The sequence below is a fragment of the Ictalurus furcatus genome, chromosome 15 (genome assembly GCF_023375685.1).
Source record: "Ictalurus furcatus strain D&B chromosome 15, Billie_1.0, whole genome shotgun sequence".
Classification (NCBI taxonomy): Eukaryota; Metazoa; Chordata; class Actinopteri; order Siluriformes; family Ictaluridae; genus Ictalurus; species Ictalurus furcatus.
In genome coordinates this window covers 18621749-18646554 of record NC_071269.1, presented here as the reverse complement: position 1 = coordinate 18646554, position 24806 = coordinate 18621749, and the positions used below count along the sequence as shown (strand labels likewise).

The following is a 24806-nucleotide window of genomic DNA, read 5'->3' as shown; positions in this document are numbered from 1 at the left end:
TCATTAGACCATTTTAGAGTAGTACAGATTTGGTATCGCTGGTTCACTTCCTGTTTTGAGTAGCAGAGTAGTTCAAAATAAAAGTCCGTGTGAAGTAATTTAAGCACTTTTTTTGCCTTTCAAATATTTTGTATTCATTACACAGCGTAAGCCATGACTGTGGTTTTCTTTTGTTATAGATCTGAGCTTATTGAGAAGATTCTGGTCTGTGCTCATTACAAATCACGATCATGTAACGATGCTCTGTAGTGATGGGCTTTATTGAACCCTGGCTCAACGTTCATCTAAAAGAGCCGGTTCAAAGATTCGACTCGTTCATGAACAACACATCAGCAGTGTTGCCAATTCTATTCAGGGGATAGTGGTTAAGGAATGCTCAAAAAGTCGCTAGATGACGCCATATTCATTAAATCATCGTGATTATTTAGATATGAAAACGCGTTAGATGAATATGGAAGATTTTTAAATGAATAGAAGTTTAAAATGAACAAAATGCACGGGGTGTGGGACAAACAAAGGTGATCAGTGATTGGTCATTGGAAATTATGGTGATCAGTGATTGGTCATTGGGAACAATAGTGATCAGTGATCAACTAATATAAAAACATTTTATTATAGTTATTGTAGTTATAATACTAATTGGACACTTGGATTAAATACATTTAATATTTGTTTATTAAAGAAAGAATTACAATTGTCAAATTAAATATAACCACAGTAATAATAATAATAATAATAAACAATACTGTGAAAAATTTTTTGTTAATGATTCAACATGTTTAATTATATTGCATTTTGAGTAAATGGATTATGATAGACACACTAGCTGATCTCTTCATATAACACCCATGCTGTATCAGCTACAATGGTTACCTGTCTCTTCCCAAATTCAATATAAGCTACTTATATACATATAATATAAGCTACCTATACATTCAATGTTTTCTTTCCTCTTCTTTTTCTTCTTCTTCTTTTCATTACTTTTAAAGCCAGCCAGATTCTGCTGATTCTATCTTTCTGAGCTTCTACATCCTTATACCCGATCTCGTATCCTCATAACCTCCAGCAGAAGACTGTGATTTCCCAAACCAGGATTTCCATAATAAATTAGTGTTTAGTGTCAAGGTCCCCAAACCGTGGAACCCCTAACCTTCTAATCAGCTACCCAGGGCTTTTAACCATTAAGCTACCACTGTTAGAAAGGAGATAGACAGACACAGAGAAATAAATAAATAAATACGTGTTCATTAAATAAATCTGTTCCCATTGAAAGGAGTCCATGGCTAAAAAACTTAATGAAATTCGAGCAGTGGTTTTCAAAGGGGCAGGACCTCCTGGATATGCTTCACAACCCCCTTGGGGTCCAATACTTTGAGAACTACTGCTCTAGGGCAGAGCATCGTAAAACCCTTTCCTGTTCAGTTTCTTACAGTGGTGAAAATTACAACCCACCATTATCAGAGCTGGTATATTCATAAGTTCTTCCTATTTGACTGGTGAAATGAATTGAATGGGGTTAATCCACACCTCAATAACTCAAAAACATCTCGACCTATAAATAATGTCCCATTTACTGTACGCATTTAAATAATGAGCCTAATAGTTGGATTGTTCTTAAAATAATTGTGCACTGAGGGGATCCGTGGAATTTATTTTACAGTTTAAAATTTCCCTGGCTTTAAAAAGTTTGAGAACTTCTGCCCTAGAGGGACGTGTGAACAGGCTGTGAAGCTTTTACTTTGAAGAGTTAAAAAGGGAAAGTATGTGCATTGCACTCGTAAGTGGTATCAGAGACTGCTGTAACTACGTCTAATAGACAAACGTCACCTAAGCATGAATATAGATGTGATTTATGAATCTTGATGCTGATTTATGATGAATGCGGCTGTGTTCCTGCACAATAATTGAATGAGTGTGTGTGTGTGTAAGTGTAAAATTATGGGCGTGTCCCACCCCAGCGCAGTCTGATACGTCAGAAAAAGAGAGCCGCTTGTGTAGTGAAGGGTTGGCTGCATGCACGGTCTATGGTTGGCTGTGGGAGGAAAAAAAAACGCGTTTAAAAGAGGGGGATGGGGCAATGAGTTGTTTTGTGTTGCATTCCTGCAGTGTGCTTGACCTTTGACCTCGTTGTTGTGCTCGCTTCTCCTCGCATACCAAAGTGAGGGGTTTTCCCTGCAGTATGCCAGAAAGGAGGTAGCTCACACGCGCTGCGCCCTGGACGTGTTTACTAGCTGCTAGCTTACAAAAGGCTCGCGCTGTTTACCTACCTGAATCTGCAGTTAGCTAGCTAAAAACGAGGGATTGCTTTATTATTATTATTATTATTATTATTATTATTGTTACTATTATTATTTTAACCGAGGCTCGCGCGTTGCATTGTAGGAGGCCGAGAAGGGAAAACGTCTTCTCTGTCCGTGCGAGAGGAGAAAAAAAAACGGAGAAAAAGGAGGAGTAGGTGTGGAGTGTTGTGAATATCGCCGCGAGCTCGGTCAGGTCACTGCTCCGCGCGCTAGCTCTCTAGCTGTTTCACGCGCACACGTTTTTACTATCCAGCGCTCGCCGATTATTCGGCATAAACCCGCCGCAGAAACACGGACAAGACCGAGGAAATGAAGGACAAACAGAAGAGGAAGAAGGAGCGCACGTGGGCCGAGGCTGCTCGCATGGTAAATTACACACGCGTGTGTTTTGTATTGTTTCCGAATGTGTCAGTCTTTTTCAATGTTTTCGTGCGTCACGCGCGGCCAGACAAAGCTGCTGTTTTCTATCAAGCCGCTGCGACTGCCTTGTGTAGCTCACACAACAGCTTTCCTACCAGTCAGGACAATACCAGGGTTATTAAAAAAAAGAACCAACATGTACTTCTAAATGAAACACGCTTTAAATGTACACATCAATAAAACGCAGAAAGGGTGGACACGCACGTGAACGAGGACGCAACTTGTAGCTTAGCAGTATTAGCACGGCTACCCGTTTGACCCTTTGTTTGCGTGTCTCGAATTAGCTAGCGTTTGCTTGCTAGCTGGAGATTACAGAAAGCACGTATTAGCTACCACGAAACCATCCCTCCCTTTTTAATTAATTAATTAATTAATATATGATTTATAATGCACGTCCTGTCCAGTTTCAGCTCGTCGTGTCTGACCTTTTGTTTAAAACTGCAGAGCTTTTAATTTCCACACAGTTTGACGCAACCCGAGCTTCCTGCCTTCTAACGGGCTAGCCTCAGATTGCTAAAGGGAAATAAGCGATACCCTGCAATACACATGGATGTCTAAACTGTTTATTATTGTGTAAAAGATATGATTATAATTTTAAAAACGTATTGCAAGCAGGTTTTTGTTCAACACGACCCAGTTTGACAAAAAAGAATTGACTGACAAGCTTGTATTTGAATTGCTCTTTATCTCCTGCAACTGCTTTGTTTTTAAACATTATGCCTCTCATTGATATTCCCATCATTGTTTACATATATTAGCCTGTTCTGTGGAGTAATACTATTTTTATAAGACTGACACGACTTATTTAAAAGGAAAAAAAGCCAAAACGAATTCATACTAAATGTGCAAAATTAGCAAGGACGTTTCTAGAAGAGAACCCCATTTAGCTGTAGGTTGGTCTGTAAAGCTGAAATATTGCCTGAACCTTCATAAACCTAATGTACACTGTAATCTAAACCTTCGTCGTTTTTTCATTGGAGACTAGGTCCAAACTAAACGTGAGGTACGACGTGTATCGCTGCTGTAGATGAAAGACATCAGACCCAGAAGGAGAAGTGCTTCCTGTTTCAGATGCTCTCCACAAAGTGTTGACTAGCAGCCAAGAGAAATGTTTTAGCTAAACCACTGAAGAGCAGAGCTGTTTTTACTGTTGTCACACTGCTTAATATTTCTGGTTTGTTCGATTTGGATAAACCTACACTTCTTATTCTGATGGCCCGTGCTGATTATGCAGTAGTCGAGGCTACATTTCTGAACAAACCTTTTCAATTAAAATGTTGACTGTCTCTAAACTTCTTAAATGTTCTAGCTGAAGTCGTCTTCACATTGTGTCTGCTCTCTTCCACGATGACTTCCGAATGTCCAGACCGGGTATTGCCTTCGAGATAGCTCAGACTGTGTTATCTAGTGGTGTTTTCTTCTGCAACTCTAAGGTTACAGTTTAGGGTGGGGTGCAGTGCTGGCACCAGACTGCTTCCCCATATTTTGTCGTTCAAAGGCCTTTGTGGGAAATGTGGAAAAAATATCTGTGGTGTCACCAGAAGTGTTGACATTTCCTAATTGGTTGACACATTGCTTTCTAGTTGGCCTGATTGTTGGTTGCTTAGTAGTCTGTGTGTCTAGATGGTTTCCACATATAAGGAGACTAGTGTAGTATATCTTTGGACACACACACACACACACACACACCATCTTGTGAATTGCACGATTAAAATAGATGGATTGGCTGATTTAAAGCTGGTTAAGTAGCACACATCTAGCACGTTATTTAATTGTTTATTGTTACATTGAAGAAGGAATGATAAGAGATTTAGTCAAAAGCACGCCTCTCATCTCGGCTCTTACACCCAACTTGGATCTGTATCTTGACTAGGGCTGCAACTGACGATTATTTTCATAATCGATTAGTTGGCCGATTATTTATTTATTTTTTTTTCGATTAATTGGATGGGTGCGGGGCAAACTTTCAGTGCCCCTTTTTTGTGTGTTTATTTAAAATAAAATCCACAAACTGAGTGTTACAAATATAAATTCAGACTAAAACTTTACACAACTGTTTGTCCAAAACAGAAAAGAATCCAACACACACACAAGAATATGTATTATTATTTAGGACTGTAGTTTAATTCGGTGCTTTTTATAAATCCATAAAAAAAAATGCATAAGTACTTATGTAATATAAATATAAACTAACTTAAGATGTATAAAAATATAGATGGATAGTTAGATAGATGGCATTATTTTTATGGATGCACTGAATTAAACTGCAGTCCTAAATGAATAATAAAAACTCACTTTCACTGCATCTTGTGGTTTCTGTTACTCACTGCCTTTAGACATATTATTTTACTTTTGATCATAGTGTTTTAATTAGACATTACAGATCTTACTCACGCTACACTCTGCATCGCGCATGAGGAGCAACGCGGCCTCGTTACTAACGCATTACTTCCATGATAATAAAAGACAGAAGTTACACTGCAAGCGCGCAAATACAGCATATAATGACAAATTAAATGAAACCCTTTTAGCAACTTGCAACCACATCACTGTCGTGCTTCCGTGCTGCAGAAACTCTGCTTTATAAAGTTTAGAAACCTTCTCCGTGGTGTTTAATATAAAATGTTCCCTGCCTTAGAGGACCTGGAGGTCGCACACTTTCTTTCTCAGTCACGTGGTGATTACGCCTCAGTCTGATGAGTCTGTAGTCCGTGCATAGTGTAAGTGTATAGTACTTCATTTGGGACACAACTTATTTACTCTCCGAAGTGTGTTTTCTGAACAGAAGTAACGTAATGAGTAGATCTCCCCTGTGCCGCGCGCAGATCAACTAATCGATAGAGATTCGTTGACAACGATTTTCATAATCGATTATTATCGATTTTATCGATTAGTTGTTGCAGCTCTAATTTTGACTAGATGCATTGAAGGGTTCTGAACCCAGTGTCATATGAATCAGTGCTAGCAAATGGTATCGACAGTTAGGTTCATCAGTTTATTCAGCTCCACATATTGCTTTTCATATGTTTTTAATCAGTATAAAGCCCATTTTGTACCAAAAGCATCGCAGTTAATCCAATGAGGTTTTCACAGCTTCCCAGGTGTTCGGCGGTTACAAATGGGACAAAAAAAGGTGGGCTTAAGAAGCGAATGAAATTTTAGCAGCAATGGTCTGAGAGTTTTAATTATTTAATATTCCACGAATCAGTTTTTCGTTTTTTTTTTTTTTTTTTTTTTTTTTTGCATAGAACAACATTATAAATAGGGACGCTCCAATCGATCGGCCGATAATCACATTCTCCGACTTGATAGGTAGTCTCTAAATTTGGCCGATCTCATGGCCCGATTGCAATTTGATGACGTAAAACACATTACGGCGTTAATCTTTAGCGCTGCACTTATGTCCTCACCAGTGTGGAATTAAGAGGTCTCAAGAAACAATGAAAAATTCGCCATTTACTGTGTATTTTTAAAGGCCATATTAATATGAATATTTGTTGTTTATTTATTTGATTCTCAGTTAAAACAACAATCTACAACATTACTGTAAATGATATAACCAAGGCAACATCTGTGGTATTACTTTATCTGGAGGTGGGGGTGACAGTCAACAGAAAGCTTGAACGATCGGGATCAGGATCGGCCAATCATGATGACAAGAAATTGGTGATCGGTATCCGCTGCAAAATCCTGATTGGAGCATCCCTAATTATCAATTGCAGTTGGTAAAATTCTCCCGAGACACCATACCATCCACATTTCGGGCAGCCTCCAATGTCAAGAACCTATAGACTAATTCCTGCAAAGCCAGATATTCAAATTGTATTTACTTTCATTCTGTATACAATGCAGAATGTTGGTGAGAGATGTCCATCATGGATGCAGAATTTGGACATTCAAGATGCAAAATGGTGTGAATTAGTGCCTGCTCTTATAGAAGTACTTGCTTGTGGATTAGATGATGGTCTTTCTTTTGAACTTCAACAGTGTATGTGTGGGGGGGGAGGCAGGTTAACTTTTTACTTGTTTTAGATTATGGACATATTTTGTACATGTGTGTTTCAAAGTCAGCTTTGAAATCATTGGATTTTTTTTCTCAATCAGCTTTAAGGTTCATTACATGTCAGAAGCTGTACTATCTCCACTTTCAGTATGAATATGGATACACTGGAGCGTTGTTGTCTGTAAGGCAATTTTTGGTCAATTTCCCTTCATATCAAACGGCAGTGTTGCAAACGAAAAGCACAACATCCGTGAGCTCTGAATTCGGTAGGATGCTGTTTAGTTACAGCACCTAACCATTAAGGAACTTTGTGTTTATTTAATCTCCTCATCAGATTTTAAGATATTTATGATGGAAATGTTTCGGTATGATGCTCCTGTATTTAATTGTTTCACAGTGCTGTTATAAGTGTTTAATTTAAATGCTGTTTGTGGTAACTATACTGTTCTGCCGGCTTCTTGGCCAGGGTATGCTATTAAGAGATTTTTTTTTGTCTGTATGACTACCCTGGTGGTTAAACAAATGCTAAATAAATTACAGATGTTTTGTAATCCACCATTGGTGCAGGAGGATCGTATTTTCTGCCCATTTTCACATTTTTAAATATAAAGTATGTCTGTGTATAATGTTGTTGTTTTTTTGTTTTTTTAAAAAATGTCACTCCCTAAGCATTCTCAGAATTAATACTGTATATATGCCTTTTTTGTTAGAAAACATCTAACGTTTTCCTTTTATTGCTTTATCAAAGCACATTTTGGCCTCATTAGTGCATATGTGGTGTTTGGATGTGCTGTCGCATGGCAAAATCTGGGTGGGGCTTTTTTCTTTTTTTTTTTTTTTAAACTGTTGCTATAATTGAAGGGACTGCATATTTGTGGGAGCAAGCGACACTTCATATAGGCTGTGAGGTTCTCTCCAGATGGTTTCGTCTGTCTGCTAGTTAGATGATTTTGCTTTTTGCGTTAATGTCCCACAGAGCACCATTCGTTATTCAGAAATACCCATATAAAGTGCATGTTGAATTCCCGATTTGATCTTGCGTTTACCTTCTAATGACCGACACACACATCTGAAAAGATTGCGATAAGTTTTACACAAATGGCGTCCCTGCGAGAGGCCTGGTCCCCCGTTTAGATGCTCTGAGGAACCTCTGTTCTTATTGGAATGTGACTTTTCAGTTGCTTCCTTGTGAGCAAAATCTGAGTCTGATAAAAGTCTGATTCGGATAACGTCTTAAACGCAGGATACTAAGCAGAAAGTGCTAATATTTACACCATGATAATGGTGTATATAATAGTGTGTGCTGAGAGATTTTTCTGAGTACATATACCGCATCTAGGAGGAACCCTTATCCAGAGCAGAGTAATCGGCATCAAAAACACATCACGTTAGTACTAAGTGAATGAATTAGGGCTGCAGCTAACGATTATTTTCATAATCAATTAGTTGGCCGATTATTTTATTATCATTATTATTATTATTCATTTTCGTTTAATCAGATGGGGCGGGGCAAACTTCCAGTACCCTTTTTTTTCCATTTACTTTAAATAAAATCCCCAAACTGAGTGTTACAAATATTAACTTGAGACTAAAACTTTACACAACTATTTGTCCAATTATATAAGACTGAAAAGAACCCAATACACACACCAGAATATATTATTCATTTAGGACTATGTATGCATGTATGTATGTATGCATGTCTTTTTATGGATGCACAAAAAGCACTGAATTCTACAGTCATAGCTATCCCTGGTTGATTGGTAGCGCCTGTCATTCCCCAGGGATTGGTTCAAATACCAGGTTCAATTACATTTTATTGTTGGTGTGACATTTAATTTGACTCTCTGAATGATCTTTTGTTTATTTTATCCATCAATGCGACACTTGAACTTGTCTACCACTCATAGGTTTTTGCAAATTATCATTTCATTTGTAAATAAATTTCAAATAAATCCATCAATGAACGATCGTCAGCTCAGCTAACGTGATATTTGTGAATGCATGTGAATAACCAAATTGATTAATTTTAAAACATCTCATATGAATATATTTTGATGCATTTAACTATATATATATATATATATATATATATATATATATATATATATATATATATATATATATACACATACATACATATATATATACATACATATATATATAATGTATGTATGTATATATATATATGTATGTATGTGTGTGTGTATATATATATATATATATATATATATATATATATATATATATATATATATATATATATATATATATATATATATATATATTAGTACGCAGTGCATAGTGTTAGTGTACAGTACGTCATTTGGGACACAACTTTAGTATTTACTCTCCGAAGCGTGTTTTCGGAGCAGAAGTGACATAAGGAGTAAGTGTACCGCGCGCAGACCAACTAATCGATAATGAGATTCGTTGACAATCATTTTCATAATCGATTTTATCGATTAGTTGTTGCAGCTCTAGAATGAATAAATTTCTACATTAGATTGGCCACATTTTGGTTTGTTTTTACTTTTCAGGTATTGTTGGGGTTTTTTGTTTGTTTGTTTTTTTTGCCCCTCTAACCAGTCTTCGAGTTCCTTTGTTGGCATGACCTGTAAGCGATGTAATGTAAGCGATTCTGTGGGTGTTTCTGTTCCTCTGCACTGCACAGCATTACTTTCGATTCCTTTTCCTGTCTCACTGTCTTGGTTTCAGGTTTGTTACAGCACCAGGGACGATTATGTAGTGTTTCCTTTTGTCTCTACGAGGCAGATGTCAACTTCCTTCACAGCCCACAATGGCCTGAGAGAAATGTTCTCGATAGCCTTTGATCCTTTTCAGAAGGATTTTCAGTAATCGCAATTCCGAGTCGTCTTGCAAATGACTGCTTTTGTCCGATCCATTGCAGTTTGCTTTGTGATGAGGCACGGGATGTGTAGGCAGGTTGCATTTTCACATGCTACCGCTGTGATTGTTGTGAGGTTCACCTGAAAAGACTTTAGCTTATGGTGGCCTAAAACCCCAGGGAACATGGAGTATAGAGAGTAACAAGTGAAAGTGTGAGAATGAACACGAGTAATGTGCGACTGTAGGTTTCAGGGAGTATGGCAGGAATACAGAGCTGTATGGACGACCGCTTTTAGAGGGATAAGATGCTGCCAGTTGCCACTGCCAGACAGAACCTAGTCTAGATTTAGAGCTGACGTATGTGGTCGGGGTAAATGTGTTCAGCCGTGTAGGCCTGCATATGTCTCACTAGTGAGATGTCCTCCTCTACTTTCTGTCTTCCTCAAATAGGTTCTTGAGAACTTCTCGGATGCCCCAATGACACCTAAACAGATCCTTCACGTCATCCAGACAAAGGGGCTCAAAGAAATGAGGTCCGTCCTTAACGCACATGTATATGAGAATGATGGATGGCTTATGATATACATTAGCTATTTTTCACGAGTTTCATACTGAATTGCTTTTCTTTCTTTCTTTCCCTTCTCCAATCTTCAATTTTTGATGGCATCCCCTACCACAAAATAGAAGGTAAGTTGCTATGATTATTGTGCTATGTTAAAGAGCTATGATATTTTAGCACTCGAACGTACTTTTATGTAAATATCTCTCTCGTGCACTTAGCGGCACAGCCCCCCTGGCCTGCCTGGTTACCATGCTCCACTCCCAAGTGAGGGGTGATAGAGTGAAGAACAGCATCTTCTTCAAGCTGCCAGGAAGAATGAGCCTTTTCACACTAAAGGTAGCAATGATGCACATTTGTTCCTCCCACTGATTCAGTGATACCATTGAGGAAGTGTGTCTACTGTTCTAGCCTTGATGTGTACTCGGTCCTTCTGACGCGAATGTCTACGGGCTCTGTATTTCCAGAAAAATGCCCTGCAGTGGACGAAGAACCCGTCAGGTTCTGAGGCTTCAGACCCAAACGCCACACCAGCAGCTTCATCCACATCTACGTTCGGTACAGCAGAGGGGGCAGAGCAGGAGAGCGGTGACTCCACAGAAACAACGGCTGCTAGTGGGGAGAATGATGGTGCGTAAAACTCGATTGGTTGGTTTGTCGCGCCTGCGATGGTTTATTTTTGCTGCTTAAATGGGGATCTCACTCTAGAAACAACAGAAACTATTTGTGTTCATGCTGACTGACATAAAACAGACCTGGTGCATCACATACTTCAGTGTATAAAATGTATCCATGGATCGGATCAGATGAGAAAACGTGGAATCTGGTCCGCTGTTAATCAGGTATCAGCATTTTTAGGCCAGCATCATCAGCCCCAGTAACCAATAGGGAGTGGTGCATTCGTAATATGAAAATCAAATAGCCATGACTTCTGAACTATAAAGATGTATATCATGCGCTCTCACTTACTGTTGTACTTTTGTGTGAGATGTGTATTATATTATATTATATTATATTATATTATATTAGGGCTGCAACTAACGATTATTTTCATAATCGATTAGTTGACCGATTATTTTTCCAATTAATCGGATGGGGGGGATAAACTTCCACTACCATTTTTTTCATTTATTTAAAATAAAATCCACAAACTGAGTGTTACGAATATAAACTCAAGACTAAAACCTTACACAAATGTTTGTCCAATTATATAAGACCCAAAAGAACTTTATCACTAATCGATAATGAGATTCGTTGACAATGATTTTCATAATCGATTATTATCGATTTTATTGATTAGTTGTTGCAGCTCTTATTTATTTATATATATAATATATACATACACACATTCATATATATATATATATATATATATGTGTGTGTGTGTGTGTATATATGTGTATATATATATAACATATGTATGTGTGTGTGTGTGTGTGTGTATATATATATATATATATATATATATATATATATATATATATATATATATATATATATATATATATATACATACATACATACATATACACACACACACACATACATGCATACTTCAGTGGCTGGGATCGCACTGGGGCATGTCAAATCAGAAACGTGCCTTTTTCATTTTTTCTTTGTAAAGGTTATAATTTGTAAATTTTTTCATTTTGTTTTTGTCCACCATGTGTATCTTAACACTGTTGTAAATGTTTTGTCCGGAATATGTGTTCAGAGATTTAAAGCATTAAATAAAACAAATCCAAATTAAGGACCGTCGCTACCTTTTAAGCTTCAAGAACTCAGGATGAGAGGGATATATTGATTTTCTTTTCTTTTTCTCTTTTTTTTTTCCCTGAGAATGTGTGTGTTGCCATGGATACTGCAGCAGCACATGACATCCCGCAGTGACCTAGTTGAGAGTGGTTTAAAAACGTGCATGTGATTGTGTGCGTGATGCAGGGAGATGGAGCTCTAGTGGGGACAATTAGAGCTAAATTATGAGAGTGTTTTACATATGGAGTCAGAAGGTAGATTTCCGTTGCTCTTGTGCAGGGGTGGAGGTGTCTGGTCGTTCACTACCATAGCTCTGTTAAGTGTATTCAGCTGTGCTTATTTGAGGTTTTGGTCTTTGTGATATTCATATCGGAACCGATCATTGCAACCATAGATTCATAGTGTACATGCGTTTTTTTTTTTAGCGCAGATCACACCGAGTATTCTGCCTGAAAGTTTATCATACGCACATGATTTGGACAAAGAACTGAGTAATATGTCTGAATTTTGAAATGTGTGCCGGCATTCTGTGCAGAGCTTAGCGTGGGCGTCTGTACCAACATATATGCATCTAATGTAAACAGTTTTCCGCTTACTGCCTTGCTCCCCCCCCCCCCCCCCCAACACCTTCTAGATCTCCTAAGAATTGTCACTTGACAATTTAAAAAAAAAAAAAAAACAACGGGGCATGCGGTGATTGGAAAATAATCAGCAACTGGGTGGTGTGATGTACTACAACCCTGAAGTTGATTTTATTTTCTAATAATAGCATGTTTTGAAGTATTTAACTCTTGTTCCACAGCTGACACTAGCAATTTTTTATTTATTTTTAAAATGACATTGTATCCATTTATAGTTACGATTTAATATTGTAGACATCCATGAGATAAGTTGGTTCCTGTAATCAATTTTTGGCAGCTATGAACAGTCACTCATTTCAACAGAGAAAAAATGAGATGCTGATGAAGGAATAAGACAAAAAAATTCATCTGGTCTTATTACAGAGAAAATGGGAAGAATCTGTAACATTACTGGATTCATTTCTACATTCTGCACAGGTGGAAGCGTTTTCATACAAGTGTTATTCCGCTCATAAACTTTTGTCTTGCAAACTTTTGTATTTTCTTGTACGAAGCATCATTTCAGAGATATTACAGAACCTACATGGTCAAAGCAATAGACTGCTGTAAAAATGACTCCTAAAACCCGGAAATGGGCCAGCGTTTTATCACGTCTGGTTCCGTCGTCCTGAAGTCAATGTTTTTTGTTTTTTTTTTGTTTTGTTTTTTAATGGGTTTTTGGTTAAATGCCTGAAATAAGGTCTGTGGTTAACACACGCGCTAGATATTTTCACATTTTTCGTGACTTAGTTAAGCTTTTACGTGCCTTGAAAAAGGTGCTTGCTAACAAGTGGCTAAATAGGACTACAGAGGTTGTCTGGGCCATTAAACGTTGAACAGGAAAACTCCTCTACTACTGCCTCGTTGTGTTTATACTCGCGCTCTTGCAAACTATTCCCACTTAAACTTTCCAACTTGTATGTTTATCAATTTTATAGTATTTTCTGGCTGTAGTATTTTTTTCAAATTGTAGTGCTATTAGGCTTAGTGGTGGTGACGTTGAAGTCATGTGACCGTGGTGTAGTTTGTTTAGCTTTTTACTTCTGCCGTTTGTATTTAGGCTTAAATTCATAAAAGCTGTGTTCATTTGTGAAGTTTGTCGATGTACAAAACCTGTAAGACTCAAAGTTTTGTTGAGCTTATTTTCTGCAATAATCTAAAAGCCAATGGAAAAATCCTATTGGCTTTTTGTCAAGGGAACCAGGGTGATGCTTGTTTACATCCAGGTTTGCCTACAAATATGTAATTTTTGCTGATGTCTATGACAATATAGTAAGCTAGTATTTACCAAATGTTTTCCCTGTTTTTGCTTCCTGTTTCAGCTTCAGTGGATGAGACTTCCTCCAGTGCCTCTTGCTCCACAGAGCCACAGACACGACTAAGTCGATCGTCACAGGTATCTTCTCTCGAGCTATATATATATATTTTTAATCTGTTTTGTAATGTAAATGCATGCTTTGTGTTGCTAATTTTTGTCCCTGCCTCTCTACAGTCAGGGAGACAGAGGAAGAAATCTGTTATGATGCCCCGTGTGGTTCTTACTCCACTGAAGGTCAACGGCGAACACGTCCCATCAGGTTACTTTCTTTTTCCCTCTCTTCCTTTTCTTCCTCCTTTCCTGCCACTCTCCACTCTCTCTGCAGTGGTTTGTAAACCCATTCACTTTGACTGTGGTCTGACAGTGTTTTGTAATGTTACATACTGACAGACTTTAATCATTTATACTGCTGTCTTCTCAAGGCCAGTACCCCCACAGTTCCATCCTGTCAGCAGCCTCCTCTGTGTGTGTCTGTTAACACTAAAACAGCATCTTCCCAGCAGGCACTGACTCTTTTTTGTGTAGCTTGTTCTTAGTTTACCTCCCTTTTGCTCGCAGTGTGTGAAACCAGTGTTTCTGGTTGTAAGTCCTGCTCTATGACCTATGGATATCTGACCCCTCTGCTTTGCGTTTGCATCCTCACTTGAGATATCCACTTACCCTTCTTGCTTGGTATCTCCGTGTCTGGGGCGTCTCTCTCCTTGTGGCTTTGTGTGCGTGCACTAGCCAGCACTTTTTTTTGCCTGCTGTTCCAGCCTCTCCAATGTCACTGGCTTTTCTGCCTGTGCTGCCCTTCCCACACTCACTCATTCTGCAAGTCTCACCAGCCTCCCTCCTCCCCCCACCTGTCCCCTCAGGAGCTGCGGGGAGGCGCAGGGAAGGGTCTAGGGGGGGTCCAGGCCCAGCACTTCGAGCCCGCTCCGAGCTGGGCTGGAAACGCCCCCAGCACTTCAAGAGTATGCGTGGCCTACGTTCAGGTACAGAGGATGAGACCCTGTGGGACCCATTTGATCATTGCTATTTACCCCAAACCCACTTAATACACCACTTAACCATCCCATCTATTTACACCGTTCAGCGCCACCTTCCAGACCTGTCGTAGAAGTGATAGGTTGTTAAAATAAAGTGGAAGACCAATAGGATAGGGCTTGCTGCACTAAACAGGGGTTTGTTTAATTTGTCTTTACCTTATGGCCATATTTTAAACTTGTGAATTGTAGAGTGTTTACCTGTAAGCATTTCATTTCGCTTCGCTTTGTTTTGGTGAATTGTCTGCGAATGGAGACTGTACTGCTTGAAATTTTTTGCTTGTCTGTTAATTTAAATTTAGGTTGGCTGAGTACTGAATGAAGAACATGTACTTGCTTTTTCCTGCCATGCTCTGTGACTGAGTGAAATGTCTCCCTGTACAATTAGGGCTGAACGAGTTGCGATGAAATCGGAATCACTGTGTGTTTGTTTTTTTTAAAACTTGGAATCACAGATACAGTTCTCACTCATGATTCTTTGATATATAAGGAGGAGTTACTTTTAGCACTCCAAAATTTATCATGTTCTGAAGTGTCCCCACCCCACCTTTTATACCACAGCAATTTGCCAATGATTTAAAACAATTTTTTTAATTAAATATCAAGACATACCATTTCAGTTTATAATATATTATAAACTGATATTTTGTGTGTGTGTATATATATGTGTGTGTGTGTGTGTGTATGTATATGTATGTATATATATATAATATGTATGTGTGTGTGTTAGTTATAGCAAATTACCACCTTCGGACTTATCGGAATTGAGATTTCAACCATGCTGTGGTGTAAGCGTATATGTTAAATTCTTACCTTACTTCAGAACACTGTAGCTTCATTTAATTACTGACTTGAATCATAATAGGATTCCAAGTGAACAATGTGTCCTCCCAAATGTAAAAGAAAACCAGAAATCTATGATCTCTGGTTAAATAATTAGTTGTTGGTTCTTTTCTTCTACCGCTAGAAAGTTATAATCCACATTTGAAGAGGAAAATTGGTTTTGATAAATGCATCACTGACTGTCTTTTAAGCGAGATGCAGCCATGAATCACTCAACCCAGTCATTCATTTCATGTTTACTAATTGAGAATTTAACATTGAGTGCATAATATTAAATGTTTTGTTTAGGACAAATTTGTTCCTTCTCAATACAGTGGGCATTTGGATTATTTTAAAATTCACTCACAGCTTAGCTTGTGTCCAAGTCACCATGCTTCAGGGGTGTGTGTGTAGCACAATGTCAATGGTCACAGTGAATAAGGAGGTATAGTGACATGATTTATACAATGGTTGCATACAATGAGTGCAAATCCAGCAAATTTGATGCTGTTCTTGAATCAAATTGCATTGAGGGAAGAAGGAAAAAAAAGAGGTCTCAATTATAACGCACATTTTTTTATGTAGCCCTATGTGCAATACAACATTGTTTGTAACCTGATACATGTTTTCAAAGATTATCACAGTAATCACTACTGACATGCTGATATTTCGTAGTTGTGGGATATGTAATATAGGGTTCAATATTGTACCACATAGCATTTGTCTTTACATGTCCTTCAGCAGCAGTGCTGATTTGAGGTTTGAATTTGCAGGACCCATGAAGAGGAATAGGGGTGGTGTAGAGGTGGACTTTGAGACCCCAGGCTCAATCCTGGTCAACACGAACATCCGTGCACTAATTAACACGCGCACATTTGCAGCATTTCCTCCTCACTCTCAGCAACAGCTCCTTCAACTTCTCCCTGAAGTAGATAGACAGGTGTGTGGTTATAGCTGCTATCATTCTCTCCTTTTCTGTTATGATCTGTCAAACATTTACCTCAATATGCTGTCTTTGAATTGTGTTTTATGTTAATGTTAGGTTGGTCCTGATGGTCTTGCCCGACTGAGCAGTTCAGCACTGAATAATGAATTTTTCACTCATGCATCTCAGAGCTGGAAAGAGAGGCTTGCTGAAGGTGAGGGTCACCTTGATTGAGGAACTCGGTGCTATTTATTATTTTTATAGAGTCCTGAATTAACTGTTTAGTATAGCCATGCTATGTACGCTTATGTTGGAGATTAGATTAATATGAAATTAATTAATATGGAAAGTTTTTTTTCTCTCTAAGGTGAGTTCACGCATGAGATGCAGGTTCGCTTTAGACAAGAGATGGAAAAGGAAAAGAAAGTGGAGGCATGGAAGGAGAAATTCTTTGAGGAGTATCATGGCCAAAAGTAAGGTTCTTTGTCATATATTTAAAATAAATCCTATTGTATTTATTCAAAGTGCTGATTAAACAATTTTTTACATGTGTAATTAACTAACATTGACTCCTCCACACCTTTCCTTATAGATCTGGCTTAACCCGTGAGGAGGCGTTAAAACTCACAATGAGTGATGCAGGAGACGTTTCTGGTTCAGTCCTTGGGGCTGATACTGCTGCAGCCACACCCAAGAGGAGAGGCGTCGGAAGACGACGAAGGGAGGGCCGTATCAGGAGACGATCACGTGCTGACCTCAGACGCAGGGCGCGCCGCCCACTCTGCAAGGCCACTCCTGCAGCAGTGACTCAAGAGCAAGAAGAGACCCAGGCAGCTTTGGAAGATGTGGCCCCAACTACGTCACCTGTCCCAGAAACCAGCACGGTGCAGGCAGAGGTTGTTCTTCAAGCCGAATCAGTATCAGAAGCTCCAGTGGAGACACTCTGTACAGAGGCAGCTCCCTCCCCTGCCCCTGTGTCTACTCCTACTCCTCCTGCGTCTACAAGCTCAACCTGCGATGAACCAGAAGGTTCCACCAGCCTGTTGCCTGAAGTTGTGGAGCCCACTGTTGCCTCCACCTCCTCGCCTTCCTCATCCTCTTCCTCAACATCCTCATCGTCCTCTCCATCGTCATCACCCTCCTCTACCTCTGACCGGCAAGGAGCTTTTGCTGCTAGCTCTGACTCATCATCTTCCTCCTCATCCTCAACTGCTGCTGTTGCCACTGACCCACTGGATGATGGTGCCTCAATCACCACTGGCACAGCAGGTACCGGTGCAAGCAGCAGGGAGAGCAGCCCCGCAGCAAGTCCTGCTACAGCCAGCCCTGCCATCCAGCTCAAGGATCAGAAGAGGAGACCTGACGAGTCCCAGGCCTTCACCAGCTTTCCCGAGAAGAGGGCACGATTGGATGAGCATCAGTCCTTTCGTAACACAGTTGACTGTGTGCACTCAGAAAAGCCGCAGCCTACAACAGAGGAACCCAAGGTCCCGCCAATCCGGGTATGATGGCCATGTTTGTAGTACGTTTAGTGTTTGCTAGGATTTCAAGGCAAATCTATTGGATATCTTTTCGTTTAATGTTATAATTAAGTCCTTATACTGAGCAGTTAGACACAATTTTAATAATACATTCCTTTAAGTAACTGCGTGCCTGTCTTTTTCCTTTTCTTCTGTCTCCTTTCTTCCTAGATTCAGCTCTCCCGGATCAAACCTCCGTGGGTCAAAGGGCCGCCAACGTACCAAATCTATCCCCGCATCGTGCCCCCCAACGAGGGGTCGCGGCGCAGTGGGACGGGGGCGCGCACCTTGGCGGACATCAAGGCCCGTGCCCAGCAAGCCCGTGCACAGCGGGAAGCCGCTGCTGCTGTTGCAGCCACTGGAGACGGGGCAGGGCCTGGGGGGGGCGGCCCGGGGGGTGGTACTGGGATACCGGATTGCTCCAGCGGGAGGCGTTCGAGAGAGCACCCGGGTCCCATTGAACCTGGAGGAGGAGGAGGAGGAGGAGGAGGAGGAAGAAGAGTTGATGTGGAGGGCCAGGAATCGCCTGCAAGCACTCATTCGTCTGGAACACAACTACAGCTATCCAATGTAGAAACTCCAGAAAAACCTCAAGCCTCTACCCCACAAACTATGCCATCTCCATCGTCTGTGTCATCCAATCCTTCAGTGCTACCATCTGAGTCCCCTAAAACCCTCACACCGTCACCAACCGAGTCCGACAGTCCAGCCTCCCAGGACCAGGTGGATGATGTCTGTGGAGGGGAGGAGGTGACTGTCAGCTCCAGTGATAAAGCCTCTGAGCAGACCTCGGACACTCCTGTGCCTACTCCCAGTGAGCCTGAGTCTGTAGGCAGTCAACAAGAGAGTAGGGTTGAAGAACCAGATTCAAATGACAGTAGAACAGTGACTCCCAATTACACAGTTACATCAGTGCCCAGTGAAGCAGTAAATCTTGTTCCCACATCGATACCTGACTCACTGCCTAGGTTTGGTGCCCAAGGTGTGGATGTGATCAGAACCTTGGCAGCATCATCTCAGTCTTGGGAAGGTGAGCAGAATTTGGGTGAACATCGTTCTGGCACCACCGGGGTCATTCAGCACGGGTCAGATGTGAAAGTCCCCAAAGAGACATTTGTTGTAGCCCGCAATGGTTTTGTAGGTGGTGCAGAGGATCATGTGGTTAGGGAGAGAGTATTGCAGGAGCACAAGAGTGCAGAGATTGAGACTGGTGGTAAATATGTAAGTTCCCTCTCATGTCTACCAAATAATATGAGAGAGGAAGATAATGGTATGCACAGTGACTCCACAGAGACGGCATCAGACTTTGAGAATGAATCTCAAGAGGATGATACAGTGGACTGGCACAGAACAATGGACCATAATGGAGTGCAGGGTCAGAATACAAAGTCTCAGAATCAGCCTGTCATTCAGACACCAACTCGTCTTACTTCATGCACTTTGAGCTCTCCCCAGCATCAGCAGCCTGTAATCCAGGCCCATGTCTCTAACCCTGCTCATAGCCAAACTGTCATTCAGGCTCGTTTTCCCAATGGCATGCCAAACCAGCCAGTGATTCAGACACAAAAGTACCATTCAGTCCACACCCATGGCATAAACCATGTCCAGGAGCAAAATTCCAATGCCTTGACTCGGGTCCATGTGCAGCCATATCTCATGCATGTAGAGAAGGACCAAAGCAAGGCTCACGGTCTTAATGAGAGTAGCAGTGGAGGAAAGCCATTTAGCCCAATAGAAGATGATGCAAAACCTTTCTGCAGAGCGCTTACAGATGATTCTGGATTAAAAAACTCTGCCAGTCTTTCTGCTGTTAAAAGAATTCAAGGTACTGTGCGACCTGTATCCTCTGTAGAGGCAAACAACCCTCTAGTTACCCAGCTTCTTCAAGGCAGCCTACCTTTGGAGAAAGTCCTACCCCAGTCACACTCTGCAAGTAAGCTGGAGATAAATAGACTCCCAGGGGCACCAGCTGGTTTGCCATCCAACCGCCAGCCTGGAGGATCTCCCATAAACATGGCTCCCCGCTTCAGAGCTCCAACTGAAACAGAACCTGCTGGTTCAGACTTTCAGCACAAAGCCCCTTCTACTCATCACCTGTCACCTGTGCCTGGAAGAAATTATGGTCCCTCACCACCTGCCATTTCACAGCCTCGGATGGCATGCTTGCTTGATGAAGCAAGCTCCCGTGGCACAGTTGTCCAGCAGTTTGTTCCTCAGCAGTCAGGGAGTGTTGTGCCTCCTGGTGCAGTACCAGTTATCACCCCCCTCCCATCCTCCACTTCTTCCTCTTCTAGGCATTCAATGGACATGAACTCTCAAAGTGCTCAAGCTTTGGAGTCAGCTGTGATAAAAGAGCACCACATCCCTCAGCCTTCACGTGGTGACACTCCAGACAGGCAAGCAGCTGGTCTTCAGCAACACTCTCTGAACCTCTCCCAGACAATCTGCAGAACAACACCTGATGCTCCCTCCCCTCCACATGGTGACCTTTGTCCTTCTGAAGTTTTACCTACTGTTAAGATCAGCTGGCGCCCATCCAAATCACAGCCACCCCAACCTCAGTCCTATCAGCAACAGCTCGCTCATGGGGCTAGTGTGAAAAATGAAGTCTCCTCACGCCCCTCGTGCCAGCAAGCTCTCACCAAAAATTCACAGGCATCAATGGGTGGCAATGGCTCTGTTGTTGTAACCAAAAAAGAACCCCAGAGCTCCATAGACAGTTATACAGGAAGTGGGGGAGCCATGGAAGGACTGCTCAACATGGAAATGTCACTTGTAAGAATGGCAAAAAAAGAGCAAGGCAAAAATCTTTACATCCGTCATACAGACTCCTCAGTCTCACCTGTGTCCTCTTCTCCTTCCTCTACCTCTGCCTCGTCATTTCCCTATCATCTGTATGGAAAGCTGCCCAAGTTGCAGCAGAGTGGAGTTGGAGGTGCACTGGGTGGAGACACTGGAGGAGGGTCCTCATCTGGCTTCAGCTACACAGCTAATGTCTCTGTAGTGGACGGTAGCGGCTTCTCACGCAGCATAGCAGATAGTGTGCTGCAGCTGCGGCCACGTGTAGGGAACACTGGAAGCCAGAGCACAGCCCTTAGTATCCAGGCATTTGCTGACAGTGCAGCAGAGGAGGTGGCACTTAAGTGCTCCTGCCGCCTCAAGGCAATGATTATGTGCCAGGGGTGTGGTGCCTTCTGCCATGACGATTGCATTGGCCCTTCCAAACTCTGTGTTTCCTGTCTGGTGGTCAGATAGTGTGTTACAGCACCTCTGAACTGAGTCCAACTCCGTGCTAATGCATTGGCGTCCCAAGACTTTACCTGTTCTCAGAAACCAGAGGAACTTTTGGACTCAACTGAGCAAAGAATATATGGTATTACTCTTCGTGTGGATACCTGGCCTGATTTTTGATGTTGGATAAAGCAAAACAATAGGGCTGGTAGATGCCCTGCAAGATCAAATTTAGTCTGTATTTTTGCTTCATATTTTTTTCTATTGCTGTTATGATGGTGTTATGATGTGTATTATTATTATTATTATTATTATTATTATTATTGTTATTATTATTACTGTTATTATTATTGTTATTATTATTATTATGACTATTATAATTATTGTCGGTATTAAGTGAATTTACATGGCACGGTTGATTGTAGATTGTGCCTTTTCTTTCTTTTCCACAAAACATTTACCTCATCTACTTGACACCAATCATTGGTTCAGTGTGAAAATGGTGGTGTTCATGTTTGCATTTTTCTCTCACCTACCTCTCTAAAAAGAGAGAGTGAAGAGTTGTTTTGCGCATCTTGTCTTGCAAAGAAATATTTTTTTAAATCATTAAACAAGCCAATTCTTTTGTTATTTTGTAAGTGCTTCCTTTCTTTTTTATTTTCTTATCCAAAGTGAAGTCCAGTCTGTACTTGGCAGTTAAGCACAGTATTCTAATCTAATAAAGCTGACAATGAACAGATTGGCTCCTACATTTACTTTCCTTTTTACTTGCACTGTAATATGCTGTGTTCTGTGGCTTAAGAATCATTTCTGAACAGATACAGTGCTGTGAAAATTTGCTGTATTTCTGTGTAAAAATTGTGTATTTGCCCTGATGTCTTCTGGTTTTCTACATCTCGTACTAAATAGTTTTAGATCTTCAAACAAGATGCAACATAAAACAAAGGCAACCTGAGTAAACAGGGTTTTGTTTTTTGTTTTTTTATTGAAGCAAAAAAAAAAGTTATCCAACACTTATCACCAATATGAAAAACTAATTGCCCACTTAAACTTAAAATCTGGCTGTCCCACGTTTTAGCAGCAAAAACCAACCAAACGCTTCTGATAACTGGAGATCAGGCTTTCACTTACTCACTCATTGTGTTTTGGATAATTTGTCTTGCTGCATAATCCAGTTGCTCTTGAGTTTCAACTTACGGACTGAAGACCGGGTATTCTCTTTTAGGATTTTCTGATACAGAGCAGAATTCGTGTTTCCCTCAATTATTGCAAGTCGGGTTAGCAGTGGTTTTCACCTTGCCACTCTTCCATGAGCGCCACTTTTGCCCAGTGATTTTCTGATAGTGGAGTCATGAACAATGACCTTTTATTGATGCAAGAGAGGCATGTAGGTCCTTTTGATGTTGTCCTTGGCTATTTGGTGACTTCCTGGATGAGTATTTGCTGTGCTCTTGGAGGAATTTTGAAAGATCGGCCAGTTCTGGGAAGGTTCCCTACTGCGCCATTTTTCCAATTGGAGATAATGGCTCTCACTGTGGTTCTTTGGAGTCCCAGAGCCTTTGAAATAGCTTTGTAACCCTTCCCAGGCTGATGTATTTCAATCACCTTCTTCCTCATCATTTCTGGAATTTCTTTCAATTTTGGCATAGTGTGTTACTGCATAAGACCTTGAGTGTTGATTTGATTGAACAGAGTTTGCAGTAATCAGGCCTGCTTGCGTCTAGTCCAGCTGAACCCCATTATCAATACAGTTTCATAGATTTGGGGAATTAGTAACTATGGGGTCAAATACATTTTCACACTGGCCCAGCTGGAATTGGATAACTTGCTTCAATAATTAATGTTATCATTTAAAACTGTATTTTGTGTTTACTCAGGTTGCTTTTGTTTTATCTTCCCTTTTGTTTTAATTTCTGAAACAGCTTGGTATGAGAGATGCACAAAAACAGAAGAAATCAGCAGATACTTTCACACCACTGTATATGAATATCTTGTTTTCCCCATCATAACCACTACCACACAATTTATCATGTTTGTAATAATATTAATCAATAGCAGAAATTTGGCTCCTGCAGTCAAATCTGAAGTTTATATTCATGAGGTTTTTTTTTTTTTTTTAAATTGCAATATCAAGGTCTGTTTTACACTCTCAACCTTTTGTAGGAGTATTTTAATGTAATGTTATAAAGGTTTTAATGGAGTAGCACAGTTATGTAATTTTCTCAGTACTAGACATCAAACATGTGCAACTGATGTAGCGAAAACATGTAATGTCTGGAATGGTCAGCCTTGCACATTTTAATTACAAGTCATGTTTGTGTATGCATTATGACTAGAATGTACAGTTTCCTTCCCAGGAATTCACCTTGATTTTATTATTGCTCTATTTTTCTGTTGTTTTTTTTATGTAGCCTGTATCACTCAGAAGGACTGTCCGAAAGGGAGGCCTGTCACAATAACACTTTTTGATGGATGATATATTGTCCCAGAAATAATTGCGATAAACAATATTATTGTCATTTTAAGACTATTTTATGCCACTGATTTAATAATATAATAGCATAATGCAAACAATACACCCTTTGAAAGAGCAAAGAACTTTTCATTCTTAAGAATATTCAGACACTGGAATTGGTGTGTCAAATAGTTTGTCTTCTGATGAAAATATCCTTTAAATTTAGTCAATATTTCATCTTATTTATTAATATTAATCAGTTTTTCTCGGACGAAAATGGCATCAAATATTAGTCAGTATTTTATTTGAAGAGAAAATGCAAATTAAATGAAATATTCACACATTTTCTATGTTAACTTAAACATGTATCAACGACAACGTGAAAACCTGATCACCTGAAATATTACGAGTACTCTATTGTAATACAATATTGTGAGTTCTTTATGCTTTAGTTATTCATTGTGTTTTAGTTAGTTGTTACTAAAAGAGCGTGACATACAGTGTCCTCCACTAATATTGGCAAGCTTGGTAAATATGAGTAAAGAAGAATGTGAAAAATTGTCTTTATTGTTTAACCTTTTTTTTGTTTTCAAAAAAAAAAAAAGTCACAAAAATTCTGCTCACATGGATATCCAACAATTGCAAACAAAACACAGGTTTATCAAAAAACTTTTGTTAAATATAGGTGTGCAACAACTATTGGCACCCTTTCGTTCAATACTTTGTGCTACCTCCCTTTGCCAAGATAACAGCTCTGAGTCTTCTCCTATAATGCCTGATGAGGTTGGAGAATACATAGCAAGGGATCTGAAACCATTCCTCCATACAGAATCTCTCCAGATCCTTCAAATTTCAAGGTCCACACTGGTGACTCTCCTCTTCAGTTCACCCCACAGGATTTCTGTGGGTTTCAAGTCAGGTGACTGGGATGGCCATGGCAGGACCTTGATTTTGTGGTCAGTAAACCATTTTGTGTTGATTTTGATGTATGTTTTGAATC

General features: G+C 40.1%; 1 protein-coding gene across 5 annotated transcripts; it reads left to right on the top strand.

Moving 5' to 3' along the window:
• Positions 1-1740: 1740 nt before the first annotated feature.
• asxl1 (ASXL transcriptional regulator 1) lies at positions 1741-24429 on the top strand. Of its 5 annotated transcripts, XM_053642868.1 has the most exons (13): positions 1742-2666; positions 10024-10106; positions 10258-10260; positions 10354-10471; positions 10600-10762; positions 13830-13903; positions 14000-14084; positions 14683-14802; positions 16449-16615; positions 16718-16814; positions 16968-17073; positions 17193-18102; positions 18292-24428. In XM_053642868.1, exons 1-13 carry the CDS (start codon positions 2610-2612, stop codon positions 21373-21375), a joined length of 5067 nt encoding a protein of 1688 aa, XP_053498843.1. In that variant the 5' UTR covers positions 1742-2609; the 3' UTR covers positions 21376-24428. The 5 variants fall into 5 exon arrangements, with proteins under 5 accessions (XP_053498845.1, XP_053498843.1, XP_053498846.1 ...); XM_053642870.1 differs by having other exon boundaries at positions 1741-2666; positions 13830-14084; positions 18292-24429; XM_053642869.1 differs by lacking the exon at positions 14683-14802 and having other exon boundaries at positions 2577-2666.
• The last annotated feature ends 377 nt before the right edge of the window (positions 24430-24806 follow it).

Excerpts from the sequence above, each read along its gene's own strand:
- asxl1 (XM_053642870.1), top strand. The coding sequence starts at position 2,610 with ATGAAGGACAAACAGAAGAGGAAGAAGGAGCGCACGTGGGCCGAGGCT. Across the intron at positions 10,763-13,829 it reads TGCTAGTGGGGAGAATGATG|CTTCAGTGGATGAGACTTCC; the intron begins GTGCGTAAAACT and ends TTCCTGTTTCAG. Across the intron at positions 16,815-16,967 it reads GAAAGAGAGGCTTGCTGAAG|GTGAGTTCACGCATGAGATG; the intron begins GTGAGGGTCACC and ends TTTCTCTCTAAG.